Here is a 20,853-nt window from a genome sequence, read left to right as displayed (position 1 = left end):
AACAGCCCCTAGAAAAGAAAAATATTACCACAAATAAAAGGTCAGCGAAAACAAATCAAAACGCAATGCAACATACAAAAATGAGTGAGATGTTTTGAACTCTTAAGAAAGAAATTTCTTACTATCAAGACCTATTTGATCGATGGCATCCAAGAATTTCTTGTGAAGCTTAGTATTCCAAACCACCCTTGAAATCTTTTGTGTAACATTATCTTCTTTATTTCCCCCCTCACTTTGATTCTTCTTTTTTGAAGATTTTTTCCATGATTCTTGCCTCAAATTGATTTCATTAACAGAGGATGCACACTCAATATCTCCCTTCGATACCTTTTTGGATGTTGGTAACTCTAAATCACTACCTATGCGCTCAACTACCATTTTTTTCATTGTGTTTCTTTAGGTATACATACTGCCAAAGGTTACTTAGATCGCTTTTAATTAAAGGTTTTGTAAGATAAAATGAAGCACCACTTTCCAAACATCTTGATGCAACAACCTCTTTATCATTGGTAGACATCGCTGGATCAGAAATGTAATACCCCGATCCAAGTACTGTCTTTTAATATTAGTTTATTATTTATTTTATAGAGTGACTGGACTGGATGGAAGGATATCGATTCTACTGTATGATATTGATTTATTTTAGTAAAAATTCTCTTGTAATTATGATTTTTTCTTGTGTTAAAATGGTTCATGGGCTTATTCTTGAATAATGGCTAGGTATGGGCCTTATGTTGTTCTCTTTTAAAGACCATGATTTTTATTTGATTTATGGGCCTAGTTTATAATGTGTTATATTTTGAGCTCATTTGTGAATTGAAGTTAATTTAAATGAATTTGATTGGAGTTAATTTAAGTGAATATGATTGGAATTAATTTAAATGAATTTGATTGGAGTTAATTTAAGTGAATTTGATTGTAGTTAATCTAAGTGAATTTGATTGGAGGTAATTTAAGTGAATTTGACTTGAGTTAATTTAAGTGAATTTAATTTGAGTAAATTTAAGTGAATTTGACTTGAATTAATTTAAGTAAATTTAATTTGAGTTAATTTAAGTGAATTTGGCTTGAGTTAATTTAAGAGAATTTAATTTGAGCGAATTTAAGCGAATTTGACTTGAGTTAATTTAAGAGAATTTAATTTGAGTGAATTTAAGTGAATTTGACTTGAGTTAATTGAAGTAGATTTTTAAGTTAATTTAAGTGAATTTAGCTTGAGTTAATTTAAGTGAATTTGGGTTGAGTTAATTTTAACCTAGCAATGGAACTAAGGGTATTTAAGTAAAAGACTTTAGCTTGATATTATTATCCTTGAGTATTATTGGATGTTTAAATTAGGGCTTAGGTTTTTGACATGACTTTTTGGGTATTTCTAAATGGAGACTTGATATTTACCAAAGTTCCATGGATTATAAATAATCCTTATGGAGAAGAAAATTCATATATTTTTTAGTTCTATTCACTTAGCTAAAGAAGGGAAAGAGGGAAAAATAGAGAAGAAGGGGGATTTTGCTTTGGATTGAAGATTTGAAGGTCTGTTTGATGAAATTGAAGATGTTTGAAGCAAGTTTAAGGATGTAATTGAAGGATTTAAACTTTGGTTTGAAGGAGTAATCTCCTACTTAGAATCTAAAGGTAAGTAAGCTTGATCATAGCTTTAATCTTTGAATTAAAAGTATAGATCTATGAAATTGATTGTTTAAACCTTTTATTTAGGTTGTGAAGAAGTTATATATATGTTGTTGAAGGAATCCCTTGATTTGGGAAGAGGATTGAAAGAAAAATACTTGAAGTTAGGAGTTTTCCAAGAAAAAGAAGATATTTCTTTTTATTCTTAAATTGAGTGATTTAGGAATTATTTGATATCTCAAAGGGATTTTAAAGCATTAATTTGAGGGGTTTCAGCAGAATATTTCTTGTTTGGGAGCTAGGAGAAGAAACCCCCAAAGTTTGGAAAGAGATGAATTTTTTATTTCTTGAAAAATAATGGCATGGCTTTGTTCTATAAATTGGTCAGTCTTGGATCACCGAAAATGACATATAAATGGGATATTTTGATGATCCTTAAGGTCACCCGAAGATCAGTTATAAAGTTGAAAGTATTGGAACCATTGAACTGTAAGTAATGAAACTCAACTATGTTAGGACATGTAGCTATTAAACTATGCATGTATGATTGATATTTATCGAATGAATGAATTCCATGTATTATGTTAGCTATAAATTATGTAAAGAATGCATGATAGAACGTGAGTATGTAAACTCAATAAGAAAAGAGATGATAATTATATGTTAAATGTAAAGTAATTGATTGGAATGACAAGGAAACTTGAATGATGGACTGGTAATGGAAACCTATTGCGAAGTTATGGTTGATAACGGTATAATGATTGTTCCCTATATCTATGATAATGCAAATGGATGAATATTATGAATTTTTCTAATTATGTACGATGCACACATGATAGATTTAAAGTATGTAAATTAGAAAGTGGGTATGAGAACTCAAAATGAGAAGAGATGCTAGTTATAATTTATGAATGATAAAAATGTATGAATAATGATTGGAACGAATGAATGATATGATTCATGTCAACTATGAACTATGCATGCATGATTTATATAAAGGATGCTTGTTAGAGTGTAAATATGATGGTTCAACGTGATAAGAGATACTAATTAAGTATTATATGTACGGTGAATGGCTAGAATGGTAAGAATGCATGATAAATGATTTATGAGTGGAAAGCTAAATGCAAAGTTATGATGAAAATGATACAATGATTATCCCACACATAGTATAATGCGGATGATTGAATGGATACATAATTACATAGGACTACGAATAGACTAAGGAATGGAATGAATGTATGTGCCCTTGTGGTGCATAGAATTATGATATACTCCCTCAGTATCATGTACATGTTCATGGTAATGTTAAAGTTAATTATGAAATGGTACTTTTAGTACACAATGAATGTTCAAGGATAAAGAAAGAAAGTCAATTGATGTCCTGAGTCAATAGACGATTTAGTAAGGTATAAAATAGAGTCATAAGAGGTGTTGAGGGTTCTACCAAGACACAACCTGATACTAGTGAATACCATACCCAAAAGTAAGATGAGACTAAGGCTAAGAACGAAACTACATAACTTATGAATATTCAAGGAATGATAAAAATAATGCAAGATGTATGGTTCTCCAAAAATAGTTATGGATTATGTATATGTATAGTTATGCATGATTGATTATCTTATTTACTAGGCTGTAAAGCTCATCCCATTATTGTTGTATATTTTCACATGCAGATCAATGAGCAAAAGACAATGGTAAAGGATTAGTGATTGAGGAGGATCAATCGGGTTAAAGAGGGGGACCTTTTCTATTTCTTCCAGTTCGGATGAGATCTTTATTATCATTATGGATATTTTGACAATTATCTTGTTGAATGTTTTATAGGATAATTGTACATAATAGGGATAGATGCCAACAGTGTTACTACCCAATGGATGGGTATTTGGGGTAGATATATGTTTGTAAGATTTAAAAAAAAAAATTTTGATGCCCCTAACCCATGAATGTTTCCGTTATGACTCTGATGGTTTTTGTGTATCATGGATCTTTGGATGGATAACTGTGATGGTGATGGAGTTTTAAAATTCATGAATTGTTTACGATCTATACATAGTATATTTTTATGAGAATGTTAAGTTTAACTTGCACAGACCCCAACTAGATTCGGTGTCATGGGCCCCACTAGGTCTAGTCGTTCTGGGGGTGTGACAACTTGGTATCAGAGCGAAGTTTAAGAGTTCTGTAGACTTGTAACCTGTTGGCATAGGACTTTAGAGTTGATTCTCTATGTATTGATGCTTATGGTATTGAAATAGATTCTAAGTGAAGGTTATTTCATTGATCAGAATTATTGGCACTAAGAGGAAGGATGGAAAGTCAACCTGTGACCACCTCTCAATTGGAACTTTATAATGAGGATGTACAAAAGTCTAAAATTAAGATCTACATAAGAACTACATCTGAGGGCCATTGGAAAGGGTTTAAAGACCGGCAACCCCGAGTTGATTGTCCTAAGTGTAAAAAGCATTACAAAGGAAAGTGTTTACGAGGGACCGTTATATATTTTAAGTATATGGGGTCAGGCCATTATGCAAGGGATTGTCTAAGTAGGAAGATTCAACAGAACAGAAATCGAAAGATGCCCAAGGGAAATAGTCAGACTAGGGCAAGAAAGAAAATGATGATAATATGAAGGAAAGTACTGGTGATCTAGTGATTTCGATAGTAGTTCGAGGTACTGTTATAACAGAAGGGGTAAACACCCAATCTGATGGTGAAGCACCAAAGAATAGGTTAAAGCCCCACAATTTTAAGGGAAAGTGGGCGAAGGATCAAAAGAGGAAAATTCAAAAGAAAGGAACCAAAGTTGACTGTCCCAAGTGTGGCAAGGGTCACAAGGGAGAATGCTTGATGGGAACCACTACTTGTTTCAAGTGTGATAAGAGTGGACACTGTGCTAGGGAGTGTAGAGCTAGTGGTAGTCACCAAAGGAAAGAACAACAGGAAGATTTAGATAAGAAGATTGTGAAAGACCAGGAGCAGGAGACTTTTGTTAGAGGTTATACCATGATTACTAAGGATGTTGAGTTTCTACCTTTAGTGGTGGTAGGTATATTTTTCTTTCTACGTTATATATATTATAATGCATGTTTAAAGGATGAAACTAATGAATGACAAACTATTAGTGGGATTCTTAATGTAATATTTTTGATCATGATAATGACTTATAATTTTCCACATGTTTATAGAAATGTGAATAATTGAACTGATGTATATTAATTAGAAATATGAAATAGATAAATGATTGGTGTATTTATATTGTGTGTACAATTATGAATATACTTCTTATGTATTATAAACAGGTTAATGGAGTTACAAATGTAAGATGTCATGGTATGAACCGTACATAATGAATGGTTTAAGAAAAAGGTAAGAATGGCATGGAGAGTCTAATATCAATACACTACTCAGTAAGGTATACGAAAAATTGTTTTGAGAGGCATTGAGGCTACGGCCAAGACATGACCCGACAATAATTGTTTGAGAGGCATTGAGGCTACAGCCAAGACGTGACCCAACAATAATTGTTTGAGAGGCATTGAGGCTACGACCAAGACATGACCTAACAATAATTGTTTTGAGAGGCATTGAGGCTATGGCCAAGATATGACTCAACAGTAATGACTTTGAGAGGCATTGAGGCCAAGGCCAAGTGACTCGGTAATAAATGCTTTAAGAGGCGTTGAGGCTTGAAGCCAAGACACTGCTCGGCAAGAAAGAGGGAATACTGAACCATATGAGGAGTTGAGACTAGACTAACAATGGAATGTGTAACATATAGAATGATTGCAAGATAGTGGGACTATGTCCACCATGAATAAGATATCTAATGACAAAGCATATGTTACCACTAATTAATAGAAGACATGTATGTTGTGACGCATGATTCTTGTAATGTTTCCTGATTAAAGTAAATGCTTGTTGGTATGCTAGTTATATCCCAAACATGATTTAGGGTCGATGCACTCCTTTGTTTCTTATGAGGTTGCTAGTAAGATGAATATACGACCCAAGGGTATGTATTGTCTGTTGTGTATTTTTACACCTTCTGGACATGTTTTAGAGATAGAAGTTATTTATAAGTCATGTGCCATAGACATTGATAGAAAAAGAGTAGAGGCCAACCTGGTATTACTAATTATGAAGGATTTTGATGTGATACTAGGGATGGATTGGTTGGTAACTTACCATGCCAGTATATTAGGTTATGAGGAGTTAGTGGTACTTAGACTGATGGGAGAACCAGAATCTAATTTTTGTTTTTGTTTTTTTTAAAGATAGGAGCACTACCCCATCAATGTTGATTTCTACCTTACAAGTTAAGAAGTTGCTAAGGTAAGGATGTTAAGAATGTTTGACGGTAGTTTTTGATATCACAGTTAAAGTTATAATGATAATTGATACATCATAAGTAAATGATTTAATGATAAGAACAGAAATGATGAAAGATTATGAAAAGAATGTTGAATGCCGACATACAAACCAATGAGGTATATCAGGCCTCGTGTCAAATGACTAAAAATCCACCTCAGTGGTAATGACTAAAGCCACTTCGGTGGTATTGATTGAAACCACTTCGGTGGTATAGACTGGAGGTATACCAATCATATGGAATGCTGAGGCTAAATGTTGAACATATCGAAGAATGACAAAAAGGAATGGACATACGAATGAAATGACAAAGAATAGTAAAGAACATATAAGGACTGAAACTGGAAGATATGACAATGATTCACTCAACAATTATAGTGAGTGTAGTTTGGATCCCCAAATGTTTACTCCACTTCATGAAAGTGGGCAATAAGGATCTCATCAATATTCTAATTCATTTTATCGAGTCATTGAACCAATAAAAAATAAACCTAACTAAACACTAATACAGTGGAAAGTACAGGTATCGAACTACGGGGAACAGAGGCTAAGTTGCATAAAATTAAATCAAGTCTAAGGTGGAACTAAAAATGCAAATTAATTAAATTAAAGCTAACACTAGCAATTGATTAAATCAAATAAAAGATGGTGAGAAATACTGTTTTTAGGTTGAATCAACTTTAATTCAGATTCATCACTCAAACTCTCTCATATTCGGCTCATGGAGACTACGAGCCTCATGACAACCACATAAAATAGGGTCCCTTTTAGGTATAAAGTATCTTGGCAAAATTATTGTCCGATCGCTACAATGAATCAAAAGTTCAAAGAACTCAGGTATGCACAATCCACTCAGGTATATCGTATCATCGATATGACCACATGAATCAATTCAATACTATTGCTTGGTAGGTTAAATTGAATCACAGAAACAAATTACCCTAACTAGATGTAAACATGATTACACAAAATTCATAATGAGATGCCTAAGTCTTTTCCAAGCAATCAATAATAAAAGAGAATGAATAATTAAATCATCCTTAAAGTATCATCTTCCCAAAAACAGCAACAAGTTTAGTTACTCATTTAACATAAATGAAATAAAGAGAAGTTAAGGATACAAGCCAAAGAATTAGAGGGAACAAGAGAGTAGAAGCAATGGCAGCAATGGCAATGGTAGATGCTCTTCCTCTCCTCTTCTTCTTCTTCTTCCAGTCTTCTTCTCTCAAAATCGTAGAGCTAGCCTCCTCTCAAAAAACTAAGAACGAACTCCCCCCTTTTCCTCCCTTAATGAATATATATCCCCTTTTTAATTCTCCCTTCTTCCTTTTGAAATCCAATCCATCTCCCTTCTTTTTGAAATCCATCCTTCTTTTTTAGGGGAGAAGTGGTATGGGTTTTGAAATAAAAAAAATCAAAAAAATAATCCAAGGGAATTGGGTTCGACTAGGAGAGTAAGAGAGAGGTAGAGAACATGTGAGATGGGAGAGATGGAGAGAACGTGTGAGATGGGATGACTTAAAGAAAGGTAAAAAGATGTTTAAGAGTCTTTGAATTAACAAACTAGAAGGAGAGAGAGAGAGAGAGAGAGAGAGAGAGAGAGAGAGAGAGAGCTTTACGTGGGAATAGATTTCTCTCTTTTTTCTTTTATTTTATTTTTTTCTTTCTTCACACTTCCCAACTTTGTCATAATCTATTTTGTTTGTCATAATCCCTCCTTCCTTGACTCGAATCGATTCGACCCAAGAATTAAATGTTAACCATTAACATTTAATTTTTCTGATGCAATGAGTCCAATATCGATTTTTCTTGAAAAATCTCCTCTTTGTCAAATTATGATAATGCCCTTGAGATGACGATTTGCACACATGCGAACCCTAGACCCAGCTGGTAAACATCCAAAATCAACTAAGGGGGCTGATTCTATCACTGATTCATGCTTTTCTCCTTCCAAGCCTGCAATCATAGAAATCACATAACAGAATCAAATCCTTCATAAATATTCAAATAAAAACCATAAATAAATAGTGATTTCTATCTAAGATTCTAGCCCAATCAGTGGTATGGACTGGAGGCATACCAATCATATGGAATACTGAGGCTAAATGTTGAACAAATCGAAGAATGACAAAAAGGAATGGACAGACGAATGAAATGACAAAGAACAGTTAAGAACATATAAGGACTGAAACTGGAAGATTTGATAATGTTTCACTCAACAATTATAGTGAGTGTAGTTTGGATCCCCAAATGTTTACTCCACTTCATGAAAGTGGGCAATAGGGATCTCATCAATATTCTAATTCATTTTAAAGATGAGTTAGGTATTGGTAGACTAAAAGGGAATATAAGAGAGAAAGACGTTTCAAAGTTGGTGTTCCGGACATGGTACAACCATCATTATTTTCTTATCATACCTTTTGGGTTGACAGATGCACCAGCAACGTTTATGGACTTAATGAATTAAGTGTTCCATGATGTGTTGGACCAGTATTGTATTCATATATGATATCTTAGTTTATTCTAAGAGCAAAGAGCAACATAAAGAATATGTGAAAGCAGTTTTGCAAACTTTGAGGAAAGAGAAGTTGATGCAAAAAAATTCAGGAAATGTGAGTTTTGGCTCGACAGAGTTATCTTCTTAGACTATGTCAATGAAAGGATTTGAGGCAAATAGTTCAAGGATCCATTCCTTTAAAAAATGTAAAGGATGAGATTGGTGAAGGTAAGCAGACTGATTTTTTTTATGATGATGATCCTTAAGATTTAGGAACAGACTATGTGTGCCTAATGGCAGTGAAACTAAAGCAAACTTTATTGAAAGGTAGCACATTGCAGCTCGCATGCTATCACTCAGGTGGTACAAAACGTATCATGAGCATTAGGAAGTCTTTTGAGTGAAATTAATACAGAAAAGAATGAAGACTGCCCCGAGCAAGCAGAAGAGTTATAAAGATTTGTGAAAGAAGCCTCTAGATTTTTGAGGAGGGCAACAAATTATTCTTAATGGTAGCTCAAATGAAAGGAATCATGAGATTCGAAAAAAAAAAAAAAAAAGGATAAGGTTATGCGGCACCGAGCTGTCCCATCGATGAAAGTCCTATGGGAGCATCATGGGAGCTTGAGTCCAACATGCGGGAAAAGTATCCTCATTTATTTGATGATCTAGGTATGTCAATTTCGAGTATGCAATTTTTATAAGGAGGGAAGGATGTAATACCTCGACCTAAGTACTGCCTTTTAATATTAGTTTATTGTTTATTTTATAGAGTGACTGGACTGGATGGAACGAGATCGATTCTACTATATGATATTGATTTATTTTAATAAGAATTCTCTTGTAATTATGATTTTTTCTTGTGTTAAAATGGTTCATGGACTTATTCTTGAATAATGGCTAGGTATGAGCCTTATGTTGTTCTCTTTTAAAGTCCATGATTTTTATTTGATTTATGGACCTAGTTTATAATGTGTTATATTTTGGGCTCATTTGTGAATTTAAGTTAATTTAAATGAATTTGATTGGAGTTAATTTAAGTGAATTTGAATTGGAGTTAATTTAAATGAATTTGATTGGAGTTAATTTAAGTGAATTTGATTATAGTTAATTTAAGTGAATTTGATTGGAGTTAATTTAAATGAATTTGATTGGAGTTAATTTAAGTGAATTTGATTATAGTTAATTTAAGTGAATTTGATTGGAGTTAATTTAAGTGAATTTCATTTGAGTGAATTTAAGTGAATTTGACTTGAGTTAATTTAAGTGAATTTGGCTTGAGTTAATTTAAGAGAATTTAATTTGAGTGAATTTAAGTGAATCTTACTTGAGTTAATTTAAGTGAATTTAATTTGAGTTAATTTAAGTGAATTTAGCTTGAGTTAATTTAAGTGAATTTAGGTTGAATTAATTTTAACCTAGCAATGGAACTAAGGGTATTTAAGTAAAAGATTTTAGCTTGATATTTTTATCTTTGAGTATTATTGGATGTTAAGATTAGGGCTTAGGTTTTTGACATGGCTTTTTGGGTATTTCTAAATGGAGACTTGAGATTTACCAAAGTGTCATCGATTATAAATAATCCTTATGGAGAAGAAAATTCATATATTTTTTAGTTCTATTGTAAAACCCCTGCCCAAAAATACAGGCTAATTGAAATTTTTGTTGAAAGCCCAGAATCCAAGGTCAAAGCTACCAGTATACTGTGATACATTGAATCTATGGTTGAACATAATGAGGTAGCTCCATTGGTGAGGACCTACATATCATTAAAAAGGCAAACACCAACTCCTTGTGACTGTACAGCTCACCACCAAATGTATAGGCTAAGGAAGGTACCATCCCTTGATTCTAGGACCCTTGGACTTAAATCCTAGTTCTAGGCTAAACTAATGATGATCCTCATCACTTTAAATAATTTAGATAAGTCCTTTTTAGACCCAAACATCAATTTGATGATTGATTTGAGGATGAGAACCCAATTCCATACATACATCTTAAATCCCAACATAAATGACAAATTCTGTTAATTTACAGATTGACCTTCTCTTAGTTAAAATGATATAACTCCACCACCCAAACTTATTTTGTGTTGGTTCCAATTTTTTTAGAAACTAGACTCATAGGGCTGCATTTTGATAGAAGACACCATTACCTAGTTATGTCTCTAAGTTAGTTAAAAGTTTAGCTCAAGTTGCTGTCAAAATTGGATCATGCTATCTTGATAGGTTGACCTTTATGTAATAAAAATAACATAACTTCATAATCCAATCATAATTTCCTTTGATTCCAATTTTTCTAGAAACTAGATTCATAGGGCTTCATTTTCTTAGAAGGAACCATGATCCAATTATGTCTCTAAATGAACTGAAATTTCATTTCAATCCAAACAATTCTACAGATGAATTCTCTAGGCAATGGCACTGGGCGATGCACACATCACCCAGAGACATCACCCAGTGTGGAAAAATGCAGTTTTTCCATGAATTGATCTGTGGGGACTACCCATATTGGACATGGGCACCCTCCATAGGTTGAGGGAAATCTGAGGGACCACCTCATACCTTTGGAATCATGTGGACCCCACCTAGGTAGCTAGAATGAAGGAGAATTAGCCTAAAAATGTATTTTGAGCTTGGGACAGCAACACCAAACAGGCCTTAGTGAAGCCTGGCCTATAAATAGGAGGCCCCAGCCCTAATTTCGTTTTCCCTACTATTCCTAGCATTAGAGAGGAAAAAGAGAAAGAAAGAAAGAGAGGGAGAAGGAAGGAGAAGAAGAACGAGAAGGAAGAGAAGGAAGACGAAAGAAGAAGGGATTGTGAGCTTGGAGCTTGGGATCGAATTCTCCACAGCTTAGGTATCTGGGTTTGAACTTAGAACAGTCCTCTCATCCTATTTCACTTTTGTATTTTGTGTTTTACCTCTGAAACTTGATCTCTGTGGCCTTGTCTCTGTGTGTTTGCTTAGGATTTAGCATGTAGAAGCTTTGTATAGCCATGGATCATCCATGCATGTTCTGTAATCCATGTTTTGTTCATTATCTAAGCTAGATGTAAATCTGTTAGACCATTATTTTAGCTTTCAGCCATGATAGATAGATGTTTCATACTCAATATGTATGTATACCATGTAAATGGTGAGCTAGAGACTTGGATCCCTGCATGCATGGTAAATTTAGGATGGTATAGCTTAGGGTAGCTGCTGTAATAGGTATTATGATCTATTCCCATATGAATTAGAGCAATCCAGGCAGTTGCATGCTTAATTTCAGCCATGCTCGATTGATTTCTGTGATATCTGAACCTAAACCAACACCTAAATGGTTAACCAAACCTTAAATCCTTTAATTCCATCTCATTCAGCTTTATTCAAGTGTTACAACCCCCCTGAGATCATCCATGATCGATTTGGGGCCAACCCAGCAACAAAAACCAGATTTAAAGCCTGAAAACCCATGTTCTACATGCACTGGGCGATGCCACTGGGCGATGCAGACATCACCCAAAGACATCAACCAATGAATGAAAAGCTTCACTGTTTTGCTGATCTGACTTGGGGGACCTCCACATATGGACTATAAACAGTGTAAGGAGGTGGAAAATGACCAAAATACCCCTCCTCACATCTGTCCATAATTATGAACACCTTCGGTACCTAAGTGAGCCCCACAGGGCTTCGAAACCCTATCTGTGTTGGTCCTACAGCACTACTGACCTAGGGACTGTGTTGTAAGGATATTGTGACCTAGAACCATGTACTATAGTGATAAAATACGATGTTGACCCTAAACCACATTCTCCGGGTGATGCACTGGGAGTTTGACCCAAAGGCCCGGTGCAAGTCCCAGAGAATTATAACTTAATGTTTAAGTTCTCAAATCTGAATCCAATCAAACCTAGACCCAACCCTAGAATATTAACCTTTTCTAAACCATGATTAACAAATATTAATGGCCCGGTTAACATAGGTTATAACCCTGAACACATGGCGCAGTGTCAGACACCAACGGGGACCGAGCTGATAGAAGAGCAAGCAAGAGCACTACAAGGTGAGTGGAATTACACCATAAGTGTAGGTATAACATGACTGATGGGTCATGACAATAGAAACAATATTTATTGTCTTTAATTATTTTAAATTGTTTTATATTCTCATTTGAATTCTGAATCTTATCTGATGAACATTGGAAATGTATGATAATGCTTGTATGTGAAATTGTTAGATTAGATGTCGTAGCCGGCTTGGAAATGAGGCCTGTGGTAGCCCATATTATGGGATACGATTGACACCGCCTGACTCATACGATGCCATATAGACATGGGGCTAGAGTTTCATCACCCGTGCTACGCACCCTTGCTAACAGGGGTTAAGGTGTTGGATGCCTGTGGGAGCCACAATTAAATCATGAACTATATGCCAGGCTTTACGCCACAATTAATGTCAGGAGCTATATGCCGAGCTTTAAACCACAATTACTGTCAGGAGCTATAAGCCGGGCTTTACACCATAATTAAATCATGAGCTATATGCCGGGCTTTATGCCACAATTAAAAAGGGAAAAGAATTGAGCTAAATACTAACGGTTACCCCATAGGTTAATCACAGAGGGCTGGTCGGGCTGACCTTGGTGAACGAATGTGGGAGCTGACTGGTCCTCTCCGACAACTCAATGGGTATATTGTGGGAAGGGGTAACCAAGCCCGCACGAGGGATACATGTATTGGGGATTGTAGCAGCACTGACCTGACTTAGTAGTGATGTTAGGTGGCTAATAAATAAAATGATCTACACCTTATGTAGGACTCATTTGGTTGTGCTTGCATGTGCATGCATGGTTTCTATTTCATTCACGGGCTCGGTGGAGCTCACACTCTTGTATATTCTCTTTTAGTTGATTTTACAGGAACAGATTTGCCAATGGGCGAGGAAGCTGTCGATGGAATTGTAGATCTTCCTCATCTCGTCGCTTAGCTACGATTTTGTTATTATTTAAGTGTCTTTCTTTCCAGAAATGTAATTACCAAGATAATGTACTTATTGAACATAAAAGGATATGTATATGGTATAACATAGGTATTTGGGATTTTATTATCGATGATATAAATCGTCTGTGGGTAGTTCAATCTTTCGTTGCACTCTAATATTCTTTTATTAGCTTTTAACCTCAATGTGTGGTTTGTGATGTGTAAATACTATTTCTTGATCCTTGGGGATTGACGGATGTTGTAGGATATCCGGTCACTTGCCTAAATCCTCCCAGGGGTGGTTTGGGGTGTGACATCTATTTACTTAGCTAAAGAAGAGAAAGAGGGAAAAATAGAGAAAAAGGGAGATTTTTCTTTGGATTGAAGATTTGAAGGTCTTTTTGATGAAATTGAAGATGATTGAAGCAAGTTTAAGGATGTAATTGAAAGATTTAAGCTTTGGTTTGAAGGAGTAATCTCTTACTTAGAATCTAAAGGTAAGTAAACTTGATCATAGCTTTAATCTTTTAATTAAAAGTATAGATCTATGAAATTGATTGTTTAAATCTTTTATTTAGGTTGCAAGAAAGTTATATCTATGTTGTTGAAGGAATCCCTTGATTTGAGAAGAGGATTGAAAGAAAAATACTTGAAGTTAGGAGTTTTCCATGAAAAAGAAGGTATTTTTTTTTATTCTTAAATTGAGTGATTTAAGAATTATTTGATATCTCAAAGGGATTTTAAAGCATTAATTTGAGGGGTTTCAGTAGGGTATTTCTTGTTTGGGAACTAGGAGAATAAACCCCCAAAGTTTGGAAAGAGGTGAATTTTTTATTTCTTGAAAAATAATGGCATGGCTTTGTTCTATAAATTGGTCAGTCTTGGATCATCGAAAATGACATATAAATGGGATATTTTGATGATCCTTAGGGCCACCCGAAGATCGATTATAAAGTTGGAAGTATTGGAAGCATTGGACTATAAATAATGAAACTCAATTATGTTAAGGCATGTAGCTATTAAACTATGCATGTATGATTGATATTTATAGAATGAATGAATGCTATGCATTATGTTAGCTTTAAATTATGTAAAGAATGCATGATAGAACATGAGTATGTAAACTCAATACGAAAAGAGATGATAATTATATGTTAAGTGTAAAGTAATTGATTGGAATGACAAGGAAACTTGAATGATGGACTGGTAATTGGAACCTATTGCGAAGTTGCGGTTGATAACGGTATAATGATTGTTCCCTATATCTATGATAATGCAAATGGATGAATATTATGAATTTTGCTAATTATGTACGATGCACACATGATAGATTTAAAGTATGTAAATTAGAAAGTGGGTATGAGAACTCAAAATGAGAAGAGATGCTAGTTATAAGTTATGAATGATAAAAATGTATGAATGATGATTGGAATGAATGAATGCTATGATTCATGTCAACTATGAACTATGCATGCATGATTTATATAAAGGATGCCTGTTAGAGTGTAAGTATGATGGTTCAACGTGATAAGAGATACTAATTAAGTATTAGATGGACGGTGAATGGCTAGAATGGTAAGAATACATGATAAATGATTTATGAGTGGAAAGCTACATGCAAAGTTATGATGAAAATGATACAATGATTATCCCACACATAGTATAATGCGGATGATTGAATGGATACATAATTACATAGGACTACAAATAGACTAAGGAATGGAACGAATGTATGTGCCCTTGTGGTGCATAGAATTATGATATGCTCCCTCAGTATCATGTACATGTTCATGGTAATGTTAAAGTTAATTATGAAATGGTACTTTTAGTATACAATGAATGTTCAAGGATAAAGAAAGAAAGTCAATTGATGTCCTGAGTCAATAGACGATTCAGTAAGGTATAAAATGGAGTCATAAGAGGTGTTGAGGGTTCTACCAAGACACAACCAGATACTAGTGAATACCATACCCAAAAGTAAGATGAGACTAAGGCTAAGAACAAAACTGAATAACTTATGAATGTTCAAAGAATGATAAAAATAATGCAAGATGTATGTTTCTCCAAAAATAGTTATGGATTATGTATATGTATAGTTATGCATGATTGATTATTTTATTTACTGGGCTGTAAAGCTCATCCCATTATTGTTGTATATTTTCACAGATAAAGGAGCAAAAGACAATGGTAAAGGATTAGTGATTGAGTAGGATCAATCGAGTTAAAGATGAGGACCTTTTCTATTTCTTACAGTTTGGATGAGATCTTTATTATCATTATGGATATTTTGACAATTATCTTATTGAATGTTTTATAGGATAATTGTAAATAATAGGGATAGATGCCAACAGTGTTACTGGATGGGTATTTGGGGTAGATATATGTTTATAAGGTTTAAAAGGTTTTTTTTTTTTTTTATGCCTCTAAATGTTTCCGTTATGGCTCTGATGGTTTTTGTGTATCATGGATCTTTGGATGAATAACTGTGATGGTGATGGAATTTTAAAATTCATGAACTGTTTACGATCTATACATAGTATGTTTTTATGAGAATGTTAAGTTAAACTTGCACAGACCCCAACTAGATTCGGTGTCATGGGCCCCACTAGGTCTAGTCGTTCTGGGGGTGTGACAAGAAAGTTAGATCTTAGTACTTAAATTAAAAATAAATAAAAAATAAAGTGTAAGTAGAAGATGACTATAAGGGAAAAGAACTTACTAACAACAGGTATCTTAAATTCAACCTCAACGTGCTCAAGGAGGACAATTCCATCCATCTCAAGCATGTGAAGATTCATTAGAACGATATCAAATCCTCCTTGTCTTTCCCGAAGAATGGCCAAAGCATCAGATGCATATTTAACAGGAACAACTAAAAATGGGAACACAATGTGAAGTCTATAAGGAGGGAGTTCACAAGGATTTAAATAACCATTAATTGTTTCAACTAAGAGAAGTACTACTTGTATCATTTCTAATATTGCTCAACCATTTTTAAAAGTTGATGAGCAGATTGTAGTTGTTCTTCTGTTGGTCAAACAACGGTCCAGGGATCAAGCCATGGTTCCCTAGGGAAACCAATATACTACAAAATTAGGATTTTGCACGCCCTGGGTTATCCCATGGGTGCCCCATTTAAATTTTAGGGTTTCCCATGGTCGCCCATGGGAACCCTCGTGCATCCCTATTAGGGTTTCTCCTTCCCTATTGCGTCCCATGAAATTAATTATCACAATAGGGACGGAGAAATTCATCTCTAGTCCATCACATGGCAAGAGGGATCCATCCCATACTCGAATGCGCAGCGGAATTAAATCGGTTCGAGTTTCTTTCGCATCCCATAAATATTAATAATCAATAAACTGAAGGAATTAATAAAGAACTGCTAACCTGGTGAGACTCAAGTGTTGCTCCTCCAATAGACAGTGGTTCTTCCTCCAGTGAGCACTCTAAGCAAACAGATCTGAACCTCCAATGGTGCTACCAAGGTTCTACACGCCAATCCCAGATGCCCTCAAACTCCTCAGCACAGATCTAAGGTTTCATAAACCCTAACTCTCAAACACAGGTGAGAGAAGCAAGAAGAAGAAGAGAGATCACAAGAGGGAGAGAGAGAAACCAAAAACTTAGGAGAGAGAGCGTCTGCTAAAAAACAAGGTGGAGACCTACTCTCTTCTGCGTTTTATGGTTCCCTATTTATAATATTTTGATTTAATTAAATCCTAGTAGGATTTAATAGAACCCCTGTGAGAGTCTGACTCTCTCTCTCTTTGTTTGGCAGTTCTGTTTGAACTCAAAGTGCTACACATGTGAAGAAGCAGAATCTAATAGGGAAAGTATTAATTAGATTCTTTATTTAATTATTAATGAATAATTATAATTAGCACCAAATCAATTAATTAAATAAAGAGCCAATTAAATTAGCAAATTCTAAATAACTCCCTATATGATAACAATTTATCATATACAACCCCCCCACTAATCAACACCATCATTATGGAGTCTAGGGCATGTACACTGTACTGCCAAACCCCAATCCATAGTACATGTTCATATACGAGCGTCTGTGCATCTGATCGGGTCCCGCAAAACTCGATAAAATACTTTGTTCAAATAATTATAAATAATGTATCATTTTATGTAAAATAGATTTTTGCAAAACCATTTCCAAAATGGCACTGGATCCAGATTCTGATACGACCATGCACAGACAGTCTCTATCTTGGTGTTAGCCAATCGGGTAGTGGTGACCATGTTGGATAACTCCTTCACTCACAAAGTGTTCACGCATTTCCAGAACATCGACTTTGACTCGCTTGAGTCTTAGGCATTGATGAACCAAAGAATGCCATCACACTTTGCAGTGACAGGGTTCCCTCAGGTACAGGGTGTCGGTGACACATGTCTATCCCTTCCTACATCTGGCAGTAATACATGAGGGAATCGACAAAGTAGATTCTTCGCCAATGCACACATCAAACATGTGAGTACTAGCATTCATACCTTGACATCACATGTCTAGGCATACCCAATGCGACGACCATATGATAAGGGTGCCCAGCCCAAACCCTAGTCGTGACTACCATTTTAAGTATCACTTACGGACACATAATGCTCAAAAAATTTATTTCGCATGTGACAATATCAAACTAAAATGTATAAATGTTCAATACAAAGGTGAACCAGGTTGAACCGGACCGAACCGGGTTTGATGGACACACACTTGTCCAACAATCTTCTTGGCAGCTCCCTTTAACTACCTTGAGATGAAAACTTTACAATTAACATGAAACAATGGAAAATAATACATGAAAGATATAGAGTTATTTTAACTTCATATGCATAAAACCTCTGTCTTCCCAAAGCGCATCTACATATATGCTATCAATTGCTTTCCTTCTTTCTTTTTTTTTTTCGGGGGGGGGGGGGGGGTGGGTGGAAGGGGGAAGGCTATCATGTAATATCTATATAAATAATTAAAAAAAATCCACAAGTACCCATAAGCATAACATTCCCCAATTAGATCTACAACAGAAACATAAACATACTGTTAAAATACTGCTACTCTATAAGCCTAGGTCATATGGACGCCTACGGCATTTGCTTCTTAGATGCACAAAGATAAATGGGGGCGGGGGAGAGAAAAAAAAACATAAAGGAGGTGGTGTATGTCTTTTAAGAATAAAATAGGTGCGAAAGCATAGAACATAGCTTTGATCACCTTCCACTATTAACTCCCACAATGAAATAGAAAGAGATATGTCGAATGGACCTAGTACTATCTGTAAAATCATAGACCAGAAAACTAATTAAAACACTATGTTAATAAAAAATAAAAAGCTAGAAACTTCATGGAATACCTTCATATTGGAGTGCCTGTAGCATTACTTCAACAATATGAAGACATGTTGCATCAACATCCACAGCCAAAACCCGTATACCAGTACTACTGGGTTTAGTACTACTTGATTGGGCTATCAAGGCTCTTTGATCATCCATGTTTGATCTTCAGAGCTACAAGGTTGTGGTGAGGAAGATATCCTTGAATAGACTGTTGGAAAACACATTCCTCCATAAACTAATTTTGATGATAACAAACATTAAGATTAATACTAATATTCCAATCTTTAAGCAAACTTCATAGTCAGACGTTGGGAGCATCAAGCATCCAGGAAAGACTTGATCAACGGAGCTCACAATGAAGAGTTAAGGAAAAGAAGAAATTTGAAGATTGAGGAACATCTTCTAAAGGAAGCCAAGACAAAGACTCTCCAAGAAGATTCAAGTGCATTAGAACACATTTCATTACATGTGCATATCACATTACACACACATTGCATTCACATTTAAGAGACCCTAGGAGGAACTCATTCCCATGGCCTAGACTCAAGAAACATGGCCATTAAAGTGTTAGACAAAAACCTATGAAGTCCCCAAGCAAGTGGACCAAAAATCCCCTTGACAGAGACAATCAAAAATAGGATAAATGTCCGTCGGTCGACCTCGGACTGCATGTCTTACGACCTACGAGCTGCAATATAAAAGATACGATGTTTCCGGTGAGTCCGTGTTGCAACCGACGAGATCTATCGGTCGACCGACACTTGTAGGTCGATCCATCGGTCGGCAAACAATCGACCTACAGCCCCAAACTTGGGTCTCAACGGCTAGTTTTCAACGGCTAGTTTTTGATGGTCGATCGATAACTTTTATAGGTCATGACCAGGACTAAAAATATGACAGCTTTTATATCCGTTGGAGAACAAACAAACTCCAACTTTTGGCTTTATAAAACACATCCAAACAAGGAACAAAATACATCTTTTGATAGAAAAAGTGCATTGTACATTTGAGAAAGTACAAAAGTGAGAATTTGTCATTGAGCTAAGTTATTCAATTCAAGCTCTTCAAAGAGATATTACCAAGCTCTTAACTCTCCACTCTCTCCAACTCATGCCATCAAGGAGAGTCATCTAGGAGACTCAAGGTGCATCACTCTCATTCATATCATTGAGCACCATCACTCAAAGGGTAAAAGTGTCACTACTCTTTGATAGGTATTTATACCAAACCTTTATTGTATTTACTTGTTTATGCTTTTGATTTGATAAAGCATTGTTGTATTAATCTAGACTGTACTTAGATTAGTACAAGGACCCTCTCATCCTTAAGAGATTGAAAGGATACTCTTGTCCTGAAACTAAGATTGTAAGGATCCTCTTATCCTGTTAAAAAGAGTTGTAAAGGTGTCATTTCCCCACCTATTGTATTGAAAGGGAAATACTAGTGGAATTCTCTCAAGGTTGAGAGGAGTGGATGTAGGCTAAGTAGCCGAACCACTATAAATCTTGTGCCTCATTTACTACGCTTTTTGTATTTAATATAAGTGTGCAACCAATCGAAAAAGAGGCAAAATCCACTAGTGGTAACCTATTCACCCCCTCTAGGTTACCCAACAATTGGTATCGAGCGGAGCTCAAAACTAAGACCATATTGTCTTTATATTGTGCTAAAAACGATCCATGGCATCATCATCATCTACACACCAAATTGAGGGGCTCAACACTTCTAGGCCACCATACTTTGATGGTGAAGGATTTGCCTACTTGGAAGTGTAGGTTCAAAAATTATGTGTGTGCTCATGATATCGATGTATGGACTGTGATTGAGGAAGGTCCCTTCCAAATCACAAAAGAAGTTGGAGGAAGAATTGTACCTAAGGAAAAATCCGAATGGACACCATCGGATAAAACACACATACAACAAAACTACAAAGCTATTGCATTCCGCAATGTGCTCTTAGTGAAAAAGAATTCAATAGAACTAGTATGTGTAACACGACTAAAGAGATGTTTGATACTCTTGTGGTTACCTATGAAGGAAC

At 35.2% G+C, this 20,853-nt stretch overlaps 1 protein-coding gene across 1 annotated transcript; it reads right to left on the bottom strand.

The window, feature by feature from the left end:
• Positions 1-213: 213 nt before the first annotated feature.
• LOC122657032 (two-component response regulator ARR2-like) lies at positions 214-19,015 on the bottom strand. The gene is made up of 3 exons (XM_043851778.1): positions 18,830-19,015; positions 16,189-16,341; positions 214-519 (listed from the first exon to the last, which is right to left on the bottom strand). Exons 1-3 carry the CDS (start codon positions 18,966-18,968, stop codon positions 368-370), a joined length of 444 nt encoding a protein of 147 aa, XP_043707713.1. The 5' UTR covers positions 18,969-19,015; the 3' UTR covers positions 214-367.
• Positions 19,016-20,853: the final 1,838 nt, after the last annotated feature.

The sequence above is a fragment of the Telopea speciosissima genome, chromosome 3 (genome assembly GCF_018873765.1).
Source record: "Telopea speciosissima isolate NSW1024214 ecotype Mountain lineage chromosome 3, Tspe_v1, whole genome shotgun sequence".
NCBI lineage: Eukaryota > Viridiplantae > Streptophyta > Magnoliopsida > Proteales > Proteaceae > Telopea > Telopea speciosissima.
Note: the sequence above shows the minus strand (reverse complement) of the source record. Positions and strands in the feature narration are given on the sequence as shown.